The 15,226-nt window shown below is 40.7% G+C and overlaps 1 protein-coding gene across 1 annotated transcript in view; it reads left to right on the top strand.

Annotated features, from left to right (window-relative positions):
* Positions 1-645: 645 nt before the first annotated feature.
* Positions 646-15,226, top strand: part of jph3 (junctophilin 3) — a 45,337-nt gene continuing 30,756 nt past the window's right edge. Inside the window, exon 1 of the mRNA XM_035664636.1 lies at positions 646-1,866. Within this exon, the coding sequence (XP_035520529.1) occupies positions 1,485-1,866 (382 nt within the window). The 5' untranslated portion in view covers positions 646-1,484. The remainder of the gene's footprint in view (positions 1,867-15,226) is intronic.

Below are 15,226 nucleotides of genomic sequence, written 5' to 3' on the forward strand. Positions count from 1 at the left end.
CCTCTCTAATGAGCAGATTTTCTGAGAGAGACATACACACACACAGATCAGGAGAGAGAGGGAGAGAGACACTGAGATCCAGCCATAGGAGAGGAGGAGAGGAGATTGTAAGACCAAGACAGCAGGCAGGAAGGCAGGCTGTGCGTCAGTCGGTGCTCCGTAGGGAAACATGGAGACAAGCAGGAGATGCTGAAGAGGACACAACACACCATAACAGGATCATATAGATGGATGTTATTTCATCAAGCAGGCAACTGAAGGCAACCCACGCAGAGGATAAACCACTTATGGACGCAGTGGATTAAAGACCTACAGACAGACTGAGAGAGAGAGAGAGAGGGAGAGAGGGAATAGAGGAGGAGTAATTAATCAATTCAGTTGTTTATTTTTGTTGTCTGTGTGTGTGCGCACTTGCTGTCAGAAAGAGTGTGTGTGCCTGCATATAGTGTGTGCCTGCATAAGGCAGCAGACTGCATTGCTGTTCTCCAGCAAGACAGGACAGACAAAAAAAGAAGGCAGCCAAGCAGATAACCTTATGTGTTTCCCCATTTTTCTGTCTCTCACACTCTCTATGCATGTGTGTGTCGCCTCGCTGTGCGACCAGGCACAGTGTGTGTGTGTGAAGGCTGAGAAGAGGATGTTGAAGCCTGAAGTGAGCTAAAGATTTTGAGTCTGACTTTAAATGGTCTTTTTTCTGTCTGATCATCAGGAGGTGGCTCGAAGAAAAAACTGTTTCTGCGGAGGAGAGTCTTTTTCTTATTTTTTTTCTCCATCACACAACATGTCACAGCTCCAGTTTGGGCCGCGGTGCTGATCAGGGAGCCTAAGGGTGGCTTCTATGCTGGAGGCTTGGAGGTTTGAAGGGCTGCCACCGGGGAGGCTTCTCAGCTCTTAACCCCAGAGAGGTGGAGGCATCATCAGGTAGGAGGCGACTGAGCGGAAAGCAGAAGAGGAGTAGGAGGAAGAGTTGTGCGTGTGTCGTAGACTGTGTAGGCAGGCCGATGGCAGGACCGGTGAAGCTGCCTGATGCTTTAAACTCCTGCTGAGAGAGGATAATGGCAGCTCTGGGCCCACTCTCCTCCTCTCTCACCCGCATCTGCCACAGAGGAGCTGGAAAGTGCTAGCCGATGCTACAAAGAGCTCACCAAGAGGATGGTGTGAACAGCGTCACCCTTCCCCACCACACCGGGAGACCCCTGACACCCCTGTGAGGGGCCAAGTCTTCTTGTTCACCTCGTTTCTCCTTCCTCTTCTCCAAACTAGCTGAAAACGAGGGGTGGCGTTGTTTGATTTGTGTGGGAGTTCTCTCCCTCTCCCTCCCACTCTCTCCTCCTCCTCACCCCTGACCTCACCGACCTCCAAACTCAGCTCCATGGATTGGTTCTAGCACCAACCTGTCCTTCTTTTTCCTCCCTTCGTTTTCTTTTTCTTTTCTTTTTCTTTTTGTCGAGGCTTCAGGGGAATTGCCAAGACCTGTTTCATGCATGTCCACTGGCGGCAGGTTCAACTTTGACGATGGGGGGTCATACTGCGGAGGGTGGGAGGAGGGCAAGGCGCACGGCCACGGGATCTGCACGGGACCCAAGGGCCAGGGCGAGTACTGCGGGTCCTGGGCCCATGGCTTCGAGCTGCTGGGCGTCTACACTTGGCCCAGTGGGAACACCTACCAGGGCACCTGGGCTCAGGGCAAGAGACATGGCGTGGGCGTCGAGAATAAAGGCCGCTGGGTGTACAAAGGCGAGTGGACGCACGGCTTTAAGGGGCGCTACGGCCTGCGGGAAAGCACGGGGACGAGCGGGAAGTATGAAGGGACGTGGAACAACGGGCTGCAGGATGGTTACGGAACAGAGACGTACTCAGATGGAGGTAAGAGGGGGAGGAGAAACACACGGGCAGATGCATTGTGGGTTGGTTTGAGACTGTGTATGTGAGGATGTGTGAGGATTTGAGAGTGAGTGACAACTGTCCTGTATGAAAATGACTTAATAATGGAGAATGATTGACAGGTCAATGACAGTTACAGACGTGATGGATGTGCAATAGGAGGAGTTCGTCTAGAGGTCTTCTCGGGTCAACCTATCTTCTGCCTTGCCACATGCACACACTCAGGGGGCAGGGGGTTGCATCAGGTCAGGCTTTGACAAGGATTCTCAAACTCTACTCTAATCTTCTACATCTGACTCTTCCTTTCTCTTTTTTTCCCCTCCTCATCTTCTCTTTCCTCACAACCTTCAGGCCTCACTTCAACTACATGAGCACACACTGTGTTTGGAGGCCTTCAATTCAGGCCATGCATTCTTAAGGGATGAAAAAAAGGTTATAGGGACAAAAGAGGACAACAGCTACCAAGTCCCAAGGAAACAAAGTGTTTTAGAAAACAGATTACAATGTTGTAAAAATAAAATCCACGCTGAAATATGTTTTCACCCTTGATTCTCCCACTTATATGTACCATGCCAGTTTAATTACTCTTGTAATTAATCCAAATACACCACAGAACAAAAGATTCACACTTCTTCGGCAGTGTAGATGGCTAATTTTCAAATATTCTTTCACTACAAATGAGATGTAATTAGTTGTGTTTTTAGTTATTCCTTATCTAGAAAATACGAGTCTACAGCCATTAGTGTGGCTACCTGCTAAAGTCAGCATGCTTACATGCTGATGCTAAGCTGGTATAATGTTTACCATGTTAACCGTCTTAGCATGTTTAATTGTAATTAGACCTACACACGTAGTACAGCTTAAGCTGATGGGAATGGCATTCCTTTTGCAGGTATTGGTCATAAAATATTAAGTAAATTCAAATTTTGACCTGATGGTGGCGCTATATAAAAGTTACAACAGTTCATCTTCTGGGGAACATGAATATCTGTTCTAAATTTTATGGCAATTCATCTTAACATTTCACTCAAAACCACAAACGTGAACCTGATGGTGGCTGTGTTGGAAAAGTCATTAGGCTTGAACCAATCTAACCACTAGCTGTTGAGATATTTTAGTTTAAGTTGGTAGATTGCCTGACAATCCACCTGACCAACATCACTAGAGCCCTGCCGCTAGCATGGTAAAAAGATACAGCTTAGAATAAGTACAGTATCTTCTGGTGGAATTTACCAGAAAGATGCAACTGCAATACGACTGTGATCCCTGAATCTTTCTTCATCAATTTGATGCATGTAATATATCCGTGACTTATGCTTTATGATTTACAAGATAAAATGTAAGCCTCTTTGCACATGTAAACATATTCCAAAAGACCTTTAATTTATAGAATATCTTTTGAATTAGCATCAGATTTGCCCTGAAATTGAAATCAATGAGTCTCTTAGACCAGGGCTCAGTTCAGTCACACACCATATGGATTCCGGCCTAAAATAGATACACACACCCGAGCATACACATTGTGCGTGCAAAAATGCACACACACACACACACAATCTGGTGGCGTGAGTTGAGCAACAGAGCTGACAGTAGCATACATGCAGTTAAAGCTTTGTTACATAACTCTACAACTAGCAGGACCACACACACACACACACACACACACACACACACACAGAGTCCCGAGCAGCCCGATAAAATCCTCAGACCAGACTGGTTTGAGGGGTTGAATCAGGACAAAGGAGAAGAAGTCGGTTTGATAGATAACTAGACAGATGGGGTGAACGGACAGAGGGAGGGATAGATGGACGGACAGATGTACAGATTGATGGGTGAATGGATCAGTTAAATTATGAACAGATAATAGAAAGATGGTTGGATGATTATCATGATTGCTATAAGAGATAGGCTCTAATCAGGGGACGAGTGAGATCATTACAGAAAGAAAGGGAGACAAAAATGGACAGAAAAAAAAAAAGTGATAAGAAAACCTCCCAGAGAGGGACGTGTTCGAGAGACACTGTAGCTCTGAAGTATTTGAACCCACATACTGTAAATGCAGCAGAGATTGGCCTAGTTATGAGTGTTTATCTTGCTCTAACAGTACACAGTGTCCTTATTATAACAGCATGCATTTGTCCTTTCATATAAATCTATAAGGAGACATCTCTGCATATATATAATAGTATATATATATATATATATATCCTTACAACATTTTTTTTATTAGAGAGTAACTGATTAAGCTAAAAAATAAGTGTCCAAAGGGGGGATGTATTTTCTGCATTGATGATCTGTTTCATGTATTGCCAGGACGAAGCTTACCTCGCTATGGCTGACTTGCTCAAACATGTCTCTTTCTAGTGATTTTCACATGGCACATTTCCCTCCCTGGGTTATCTTTAGCTACGTTAATTCAGTCTCTTTTCACACTGTCCCTATCAGTTATCTTCGTTCTATGTTATTTAAAAGTCAGGCATTCACAAAGATCAGGTAAAAGACAAACCATATAGCTGTCAAGGGGCTAATGGTGCAGTTCAAACAAATTCAAACAGCTAAAAGTTGAGGTAAAGCGTTGTATAGCATGGAGATCTATGTTCTGATACTATTTTCTCCTTCCTGATACTGATTCAGATTCCTGAACTTTGCATATTTGCCAATACGGAGTACCAATGCAATAGATGTGCATTAAATTTTTTCTTTTCTTGAACAATCCTATACTACTAAGCCTCTACGATTGCTATCATTGTTGTATGGCTTGGTTCAGGTTAAACCCTTTGTCAGAGTCAGGTCAGGGTGGGCGGGCCATAACTTCACTATCCTTAGGGGAAAAAACTGCGAACAGGAAACTGCTGGGACGTAGCAGGGTCCCTTCTCGGGGCTAATACATTACGTGGTATCGGGGGAAACACGTGTCCTCACCGATACGCAATACCTTATTTTAGGCAGTTTTAGAGGAATTTCTGACACTGGTATTGGTATTAGAACAACTCTAGTTGCTATATTAATTAGAAAGAGTACACTTCAGATTGGACCTGTTGTACCTTTATTGCTACTTTGAATCAAAAGAGCAATTAATTACTCTAGTAATTGATTTTCTGCCCACAAGGAGAAAGAGTAACTGAGACCCAATCTGACAGACACTATGATGTTCTATCACCTCATAAAGTTAGCACACTATTGCCTAACATTTACACATTCAGCGGACAGAGGGCACCATTAGCATTCATTCAGAGTTGTGCTCTTGGCCATCAAGTTTAAAGTTGTTCATTTTTTAGTAGTAACACTGATTTGGCAATGTCATTTGCTAAAGTGTAATTATGTGAATTATATGTTGGTTGTTCAGTCGTTTAAGAGTTACTGTAATGAAGTATTTTGCTGCCATCCCATGCTGCACATTTGTCCTTAAAGGGCTGTGACAGTCATGTTATCAATACAGTTTTATAGTTACACTGAACTCTGTCATAATTTAACAGAAATATATTGCCTTTACTTTGAATTACAGTAAATCCCTGAGAAACTGTTTGCTTAATTTGGCTTTAATAAAGAAAATTAGTACCACCTAGAAATAAAACTCACTTGTCAGATGTAGTTTTGTTGATTTAATGGATCTTCATTGTCTACTGGCATTAAAAGTACAGTAACTCCAGACCAAGGTCTTCTTGCCAAATAAGGGATATAGGTGGGCTCATATTATGCAGACTATATATTAAGTAGGGGTGTAAGAAAATATAGAAATATATAATTTTGCGATAATTTCTTTTGTGACACTGTATTGTTTTTTGTGTTTGAACCCCAAACCGCCGGATAGCAGTGCTATAAATGTAAACTGAGGGCAGTAGATATTGGATGTTGCAGGGACTGTGATAAATACCAATGTAGATGCCCACTGTTCTGGTTGCATAACAAACGCAGATTTTATGCATATGGTGGTGTGTTACTATCACAGTTTTCCCAACACTAGATTGAAAAACATTGCGATATATCGCCTTGCTTACAGTATTGCGATATATTATGTATTGAATCATAACCCCTGTACTTTGATACATATTGTATCACCACATTCTTGCCAATACACTGCCCTAATATTAAGACTATTTGATTGTTAAATCAAAATGACAAAATTGTTGAATGTGCAAATTTGGCACGCAGAAATAAACTTTACCACAGAAAAGTCATAGTTCTTTAAGTAATCATCTGATATGGCCAAACGCAGGTCACTCTCAGATTAAAGCTGACAGTCTATCTTCTATCATGTCCAAAACAATAAAAGTAAGGAGTCAAACATTCAAACATGCTCTGCTGCCTACATACTTTTGGAACACGCAGTGCACTTTGGAGCCAGCTACATTTCCCACAGTCAGGTCTAAACTGACTGCCAGTCCCACTCTCCCCTCCAACTACACCTGATGCCACATTTCTAGGAAACACTCCTCCTCTATCTTATCATTGCTGTTTGGCTTTTTCGTTCTTCTCTGTTTGCCAACATTCTCCTCTCCTCTCCTCTCCTCTCCTCTCTCCTCCCACCTCTCTCTCCTCCCTCGCTTCACTGCCTTTCCTCAGAGCCTCTCTGTACAGTAGGGTTTCCATAGCAACGCTCACCGACATGCAGCAGGTCAGCGTGTCACGAGGGACTCAGTGTTCCTCGCTGCTATTGGCTACCCAGCCGGCTCTGCTGCGCCGTGATTGGCTGTCTTGGCCTTCCGGGCTAATGGTGTTTACTGAGATGAAGAGCTAAGCTGACTGATTACCAAGCGCACACAGAGAAAGAGAGAGGGAGTGAAGTAGAAAAATGAAAAGACAGCTTTGGTAATCATTTTAGTGAGAAATGAAGTGAGTCACAAAGGGAGAGGCAGAGATTACAACTGTCACTGTGTACAACAGTGGCAACAACTGAACATTACAGCAGTAGTGGTTGTGGTGTCTGACAAGCTAATACACCAGAGTCAAACCCACATAAACTCTTTCCGTTATCCCTTCTCCCACCCTAAATGAAGACTCTACCAAACACTGAAAAGATAAGACAAGTGTGACAGCATTCATACCAATGCACATTAAGGAGGAGGACATCTCGTGACATCTCAGCAGCGTCCTGGAACCTCTCTCCTGTCCCCCAGCTGTTGGCAAATGCGCTACAACAACATTATAATTGTCCCACATTAACATATCTTGCTAGCTTGCTAAAGGCTGCTATCAGTGCAGTAATTATTCAAGCTCGGACCATGTTATGTAAGCTGACATAATAAATTCACTTCTCATGTTTAAATACAACCAGCAACTTCATAAATTATTATCTAGAGTGAGATATGATCGGTGAGCCAAATTAAGTCAAAAAACCTGCTTGGTTTGAGTCATGTAATGGTAAGACATGAGCTCCTGATGGCTGTATTTGCAGCCTATTTGAGCATGTGGGAGGAAGCTCTTCAGCTAACAGCACCACTCTGTTTTCTATCATGCTGTAACTAAGACATGTTTCTCTGGGCCACACAGCTATGGAATGTAATATGCATAACTACGTTTTCATTAGCCTATGATCACCTGAAAATAAGAATAGTTGTGTTTTCGTTACCTTAGAATGAGCCATTTTTATATACAGAGGGAGCAGGTCCTCTTCTACGGAGTCCGCCATGTTCAACCAGCGTGTTTCTATGGTAGCCCAGAACGAACAAACCAAACACTGGCTCTAACTAGGTCTGTTTGTGTATTTTTTGTTTATTTTTTTGCGTCCATCAAAGTTTATTCTTTGCACTTGTAAGGGGAGGGTGAAGCGATGGAGTTGCTATCTGCAACTACACCACTATATGCCACTGAATCCTACATACTGGTCCTTTAAGCAGCTTTCCAACACACTCTGTGCTATATATCACAACTGTGTCATACTTATGACATTGAAGACAAATTTATTTTAGACAAGACCAAGACACATGAGGTCAGAGTCTCAGAGGACACAAACAGGCCTCAGTTCAAGTTGCTCTGTCAGCATACATGAGTGCTGCTGAAGTGTCTTTAACATGACAGTAGGTCCCTTTGGTCCTGGGACGTAGGTCGCTAACAAGAACTATCCAGACTATCCAGGCCATCTTGCTGAGGTGACCAACCTATCCCTGTTGTCTTTTTATCCTTGTACAGGAATATTATTAGCCAAGAATTCTTTCAAGACATGTATTGAGTAATTTAAACTTGCAATTGTGGTTTCTTGACATTTCTAATGCTGTTCCACTTTGCATTGTGGCTGTTGAGGCTAGTATATCCTAAAAGTGAGGTGCAACCCTTCTGGTCTTCTCATACATCTGTTGATATGAATGGGACAGTTATGTCCAAATTTTTGTGTTCTGTGTAAATCTTTTAGTGTTGTCAATTGTCTGCAAGAATAGAAAAGGGGACAGCTGGTATCCTTGACCCCAGTCCTCTCTTCAACAGCATATGTGAGTTGCCCTCTATGGACTAATTTGCACTTGACTGATATAAACATAATTCTGATTCTGATAACACAATAGAAGAATAGTCCAAAGAGTTTCTTTATCCATGCTGTCAAATGTTGTAATTTGGCCAGTACAGTACAGCTCTGTGACGCTCCTGTCTGAATGCTGACTAATTCATTTATTCTGTTCAAGATGATCCTGTTAAGCACTTTGCCTGGTATGGATAGGAGACTGAAGTCGCTCAGTTGCTGAGGTTGCCCTGTTTCGCAATCTTAAACTGAAAGTGAAGGTCTCCATCGTGGATTTAAAATATGGATGTTGATAGGTCCTTTCCACATTTCTTCTTTGTTTGGTTTATTAGATTTTTTTTTGTTCCCATAAATGTTTCTGATTCCTTATATTTCACTGGTCTTTCTGACTTCTTTTATTTGCCTGATATTTTCTTAGCAGCCATGCTGCTTGGTCTAATTTGACTACAAGGCCATCAGTGTAATATACCTTTTTTCACAGCAGCCATTTTGACATGAAATAGTAGGGTAAACACAGATTCAGTTCAGTTCAGTTATCTTTATTATCCCGATTGGGAAACTTGATTTGCAGTCAGGGGCACAAACAAGGAAAACAAAAAAACAAAAAACAGCACAAGTACAGATAAAACATGTTACCAATGATACTAATTAAGACCATGTTACATTTAGTGTAGCAGAGCCTTTACACTGAGCCAGCATTCATAACAGCAGCAACCTGACTTGAATGTAACGTAGCCTTAATTCATGGTAACATTGGTAACACCTGTGTTTACCCAACTAATTCTGTATCAAAATGGCTACTGTGAAAAAGGTCTGTTGCTTTTGAAATTTTTTATGCTCTTCTTCACTGACCTGTTCATATTATCATTTTAATTGTGTGAACATTAAAGGTACCATAGAGTATTTAAGTACTAGCTGCACTGTGGTGCACTATTTTTGTGAGTGGGTCCCTGATTTGTTTTGTATCTTGTGCACATGCAGTAGCAGCAGTGACACAATACACTTTCCTGCCAGAAGTTTTATGCCTTTCCAGTGATCTACATTTGGTGGGGATAACGCGCCAAGTAATGTAGACATTTGCCAACGAAAGGCAATGCAAATGTAGATGTAAACAATGCAGGTTACCTTAAGGTCCATCCTCAATACTTGATACACTTGTTCTTAGTAGATACAATATGTCTTTTCTTTAATAGACCTTTTTCACAGCAGCCATTTACTAATGATGATTTCATTTTAAAACCTGTATTTACCCTACTATTTCATGTCAAAATGGCTGCTGTGAAAAAGGTCTATTGCGCCTGTCTGTTTTCTGATGCTCTTTACTGATTCACATTAGCATTTTAATTTACGTGTAAACATTAAAGGTACCGTAGAGTTTTTTAGTACTAGCTGTACTGTGATGCAGTATTTTTGTGAGCAGGTCCGTGATTTGTATTGAATCTCATACAGATACATGCTCAGTGACTAAATACACATTCCTGCCAGCACTTTGATGCCATTTGGTCTAGATACCGTGCCAAGCAATGTAGAAGCAAATGTGGACGTAAACAATGCAGGTTACCTTTAGATCAATCCTCAATACTTGTTGTTAGTAGATACAGTATGCATTCTCTTTAACAGCAGCATTTTGACAGGAAATAGTAGGGTAAACACCAATTTACCAATGATACTAATTAAGGTTCAGTTCCATTCAGGTCAAACAGAGTCAGGGTGCTGCTGTTGTGCATGTTGGGATACTAGAAAGGCTCTGCTACACTAAATGGAACTGAACCTTAATTAGTAATATTGATAACACCTGTGTTTACCCTATTATTTCAAAATGGCTGCTGTGAAAAAGGTCTATTCTGTTGGTTCAGAGCAGTGAGTGGATCGTGATGAATACAAATTGCAGTTACATTTCAAATACAGTACTGTCTCAGAAGGCAAACATCTAATAGATCAACCAACCCATTTGTTTCTGAAGGGACTGTAGGTGTTCTTACTAGCCACTAGATGCCACCTTATTTTAGGTTATTTTCCATCTTAAAAGGCGTAAGTGAAGACTACCAATTTGTATTTGGACAAGTGACTTGTGTTAAATTACACTAAACTATTATATACAGTGAGCTCATCAACACAAAAAACAGCAGTCACAAAACGTCAAACAAGTGTGGACATTTTTAAATGTTCAGGCAACAGCATGTGGTCATGGGTCTTTTTTATGAAATGTTTAGTGGATAAATAATCCTCAAATGGAAATCTGAAAGACTCAGACAGAAAAAGGGCCTAAGCAAAATCTCTTAAACGGATAACGGTCCCACACAGTGATTTACACAGGCAGAGGTTTAGTTTTGAACTGACTTCCCTTGCTTTTAGTGTTCAGTGATTTAACCATAGTTCAGCTTGTTTGTATGCATGCCTGTCCAGTGTATATCTGCTATGTGTCTGTCTAGCTGTTCATCCTGCCTGTCTGTGTGCCTGTCAGTTGTCTTGTCTACATGTCTTCAGTTACCATCTGTCTCTCCTTTTGCCTGAGTAGTTGTTGCTTTTCTCCCCAGCGGATGTTTCTGGGTTACCTGATCTTATGGGTTATCCTGGCAAACTGTTTTTATTTTTCTGGATGCACTTCATAGCAAGTGATACAAAATATAACCCACTGGCATTCAAGGACATACACTAACGTGTGGTGCACGAGATATACTTCTTTCTTTCTCCTTAAAGCATCGCACATTATACCCACACATCACTTTAGAAAAAAGTGACACACCACCCATAAATGGTGGAGTCAGAGAAAATCCGCCTCCTCAACATTTGTCGTCTTTCTTCCCACAGACGCGCTCCAATTGTGCAGCAAAGAAAGTATTCAGTGTTCAAGTGTCGCTTGCATTCTGCTTTGGTGTTTTTTTTACAGGGCCATTGCTAATACGCACCTCCTCGACCAACAACAACAACCCCACTGCAGGCTTTAGCTTATGTAAGGAGAGTGGTTTGATGTTTGTAGTGAGGATTAGCGGTGCTGTCTGAAACATGAAAACTCTAAATATCTATCTTGGAAGTCTGCCCTGCACCACTACTGATACAACACTGACTGGACATACTAATGAGGGAGTTTGCCCTGGAAGCACTTGGGATGGCACAGTGCTGCAACCTTTCTAAAACTCATAATTATTAGGGGCTGCATGAAAATGAATCGCGGGGGAGGAGGGTTAAGAAGGGTTACGTATTTTTTGCTGAGGCTACTCTAACTTTCCTTTTGGGAGAGCAGGGGAGGATCATTTTTTCTCACCTCAGTTTTCTATTTTTTTGTTGATTTAACTGATTAATTGAAGAAAGACATGGTTATTCCATCAACATATTAAGGTTAAATGCCTCTTTTAGTCATTAATGGTGAATTGTATTGTATCATTAGTTTTTATTTGTATTTTGTTTTTATTTTTGTTTTCAATTCAGTTTAGTTTCAGTCAGTTTCCAGAGTGGGTTTGCTCTTTTCAGTTTAGTTGTACTTGTTTAAAAATGTTTGATTTTGGTTTAGTTTGTATTCATTTCATTGTTAGTTTTAGTTTTTTTTTGTAATTATAATATGAGCAAACTGAACACATTTCCTGTAAATTTGGAGAAAAAAAAGGTGATTGTTTCAGTTTGTTTTCGTTTTTTCCCAGTTCTAGTTTTTATTTTTATTTCAGTTAAATAAAATTATTTTTCACACCTAGTTTTAGTTTACTATAATAACCTTGAACAGTACTATTAAATTGTTTTCAGATACTGGGGGAATGGCAGTATAAGTCAAGGGGAGGGTGTAAACTAAATAAACTTAACATAACGTTCAGCCTCCCCTTCCCACACTGCTAATTGTCCTACAACTTCTTAATATTATTCATAATCTGTTCATTGTTGTTGTAATTACACATTTCTTAGCTGTAGTAATGAAGCGAGATGGATGGATAAGAAATGAAGAAGTAAAATCGCCACAACTGAAACCTCTACTGGCACAAATGACCTGACAAAACTGTGTGAAACTTGACCCTGTGTTGTCTAATCTCACTCTCCCTCCCCATTTCTCCCACATACACAAACACAGACACTCCTCCGACATGCAAGTGCTGACATGGTGAAACAACAAATTAATAATTCATAAAATAACCAATTTCAACTCCTTCACCAGCCCTCTTGCTCCATGCTTTCTCTTACTTACTGCTGTGCTTCACAAATCAATAGTTTGAGGTGTTAAGTAGTAAACAAGGCTGCTACGCAATAATATAGGTGCACATGAAACAATCTATATTACTGCATAGTAGCCATAGTAGCCTTAGGTAATCTAAAGACTTTGACTTCTCTGGAACTAGTGAAGTTAGGTACAAATAGTGATCTAATTTTTTGAAAGACATAAAAAAGAGATTTCAAACAAACAAGCAGAATTTGCAGATTTTGAAGTGTCTCCTGCTGCCGTATCCTTAGAATGAAACACAGACCCTAAGAGACAGATGGTTTTTAACCTAGAAATAGAGAACAGACGCGCGCATTTGTTAAAGAGACAATTATGAATTCAGCCTGGGGGTTGGCGCGTGATCAAATCGCTGTGCCTCTGTGATGTTTCCGCAGCTTTGATCTCTCCGCGTTAACCCTTCCCGTGCGGCTGCCTCGTGGCTGGCCTGGGTTACAGGCCCATATGATTTGAGAGTGCTTCCTGTTGGCCTCCAGGCAGAATCAGTGAAATCGTTTTGGCATGTGAGTTGTGAAGCGGATTCTCCTCACAACTGTAAGCCTGGGGTTGAGGCCTTTACACACTTGATCTAGAAGTCTTTTTTTTTTTTTCAAGTGTGACAGGTTCATATTAAAAATGATTGGAGGATAACCTCTGCATATCTGACAAAAATGTTGTGTTTTTCTCTGAGTAAAGTGTGTACCTCACTCTGACAGACACTCACCATATAATGCACTGATTTCAGATAAAAACTGCCAATGGGTTTTATTTTGAAGGGAATATCACCACCAGCAGCCTGCTTCTCAGACTGTATTTTTCAGCACCATGGAGAGCGACAGGCCCACATTGGAAAAGCAGCCTAGTGCCCCACTGAATATTTTATTTACTCAGGCATTACTGATTGAGGGTGGTATAAGCTTCCAAGAAATCATGAAAAAGCAAAAACCCACACACTGCTTCATATATATTTATTCACTCACACACTCAGTTGCCAGTTTCTTAGGCACACCTAGCTACAACCAATGCAGCCTGATACAACAGCCGTGCAATAAATTCTGCTGATGCGAGGGTTATAATGTTCACTTTCTTTGAAATAGGTGTTCATTCAACTTTATGGCCATTTTGGAGGCTGCAGTTTGTGCTGCTGTTGAACTAACTGTATTGTGTTCAACTAAAGGGTTTTCTGCTATTTACAGCAGTCTAAATGGGGTGGACAGAGTATTAAAACACTTACTAACCCTTAGGTTGCTATAACACAGAGTAGTTTCATTCAGTGCTTTACAAATGGGGGAAACATTTTTATATAACATTTATCATTTTACCCAACATATTTATTGGGATGAGTGACGTCTGAAGTTTTAAAATTATCTTTAGGTAGCTATAAGACAACCATACAGAAAAAGTGTATACATTTTCATATTGTAATTCCATGCTACAGTACATAGTGACTCTTTACAGTATAAACTACATACTAAACTTTATATTGTGTTTTGCAGTTAGTGTACAAGATATGTACATACATTTTATAGTAACAGGAAATGAATAGCTGCGCTCTTAGACGTCAATCAAACTGCAACTTGAAGGACTAGTTCATAATTATTTTATTATTTTATTTCTTTCGGATAATTAGATGGAAAGACTGATACCACTCTCTGTCTGTATGGTTAATATCAACCTACAGCCAGCAGTCGGTTAGCTTAGCATAGCAGAAACACTGGAAACAAAAGGAGATCACTAGCCTGTCAGTGCATATAAAGCTCCTAGGGTGTTGTATCTTGTGTGTGTAATCTGTATATATAACTAAAGTGCAAAAACACAGAATATGTGGGTGATGTGCATGACTATTTCTTTGCCAGGAGTAGTGACTGGCAAAGTCTCAGCTGGTTGCCTAGCAACCCAACGGTGATTACAGACTTCACAAAAATAGTGCCATTAACTACAAGGTATGGATTAAAGAACAAGGTTTAACAAGGTTACTTAATGAGCTTTACAGATGCTGATAAGTAGATTTCGTTACCTTCGGACAGAAGCAGGCTAGTTGTTTGCCCATTTTCAGTCTTTATGCTAAGCTAAGCTAACCAACTGCTGGCTCCAGCTACATATTAAACAGACAGGCATGAGAGGCACTGATATTCTCATCTAACTTCTGGCAAGAAAGCGAATAAGCATATTTACCAAAATGTTGAACTGTTCCTTTAAGAATACCATTGCCAATGTTTTTTTCAAAAATGTAGTGGTTATTTTTGGTTTTCTGGGTTTTTCTTGATCTGTTTCATCACTATTCACAGTTTAGTTTTATTTCTTTCCCCAGCCATGAGCAGCCCTTCCATTTCATTTCAAGGGGTTTTCAGTTTGCATATTGTTGTGAGTATACTTTATTTTGTCACTTTTCCAGTGTGTACACACAACATACTCAGAACCTGGTTCAAATTAGTACATAGTAATTATTGGATTTGGGACACATCGAGTGTTTTGTTTTACTTTCAACTTTCAGTATGTTATCAGAAATGTGACCTGTGGCACACAGGTCTGATTCTACCTCTTTCTGCACTGTCAGCAGAAACTGTCACACAGAAACACAGGTTATGCTCTGTCTGTCTCTGGATACTCTGGACTGTCTCACTCCCCTGCTCAAGTGTGCTGGCAGCCATTTAATGAAATGGTGATCTTGTCACGCTGTTGCACGGGTGTTTTTGTGTGTGTGTATGTGT

The sequence above is a fragment of the Morone saxatilis genome, unplaced genomic scaffold (assembly GCF_004916995.1).
Source record: "Morone saxatilis isolate NCDOM2014 unplaced genomic scaffold, NCSU_SB_2.0 Contig2, whole genome shotgun sequence".
NCBI lineage: Eukaryota > Metazoa > Chordata > Actinopteri > Moronidae > Morone > Morone saxatilis.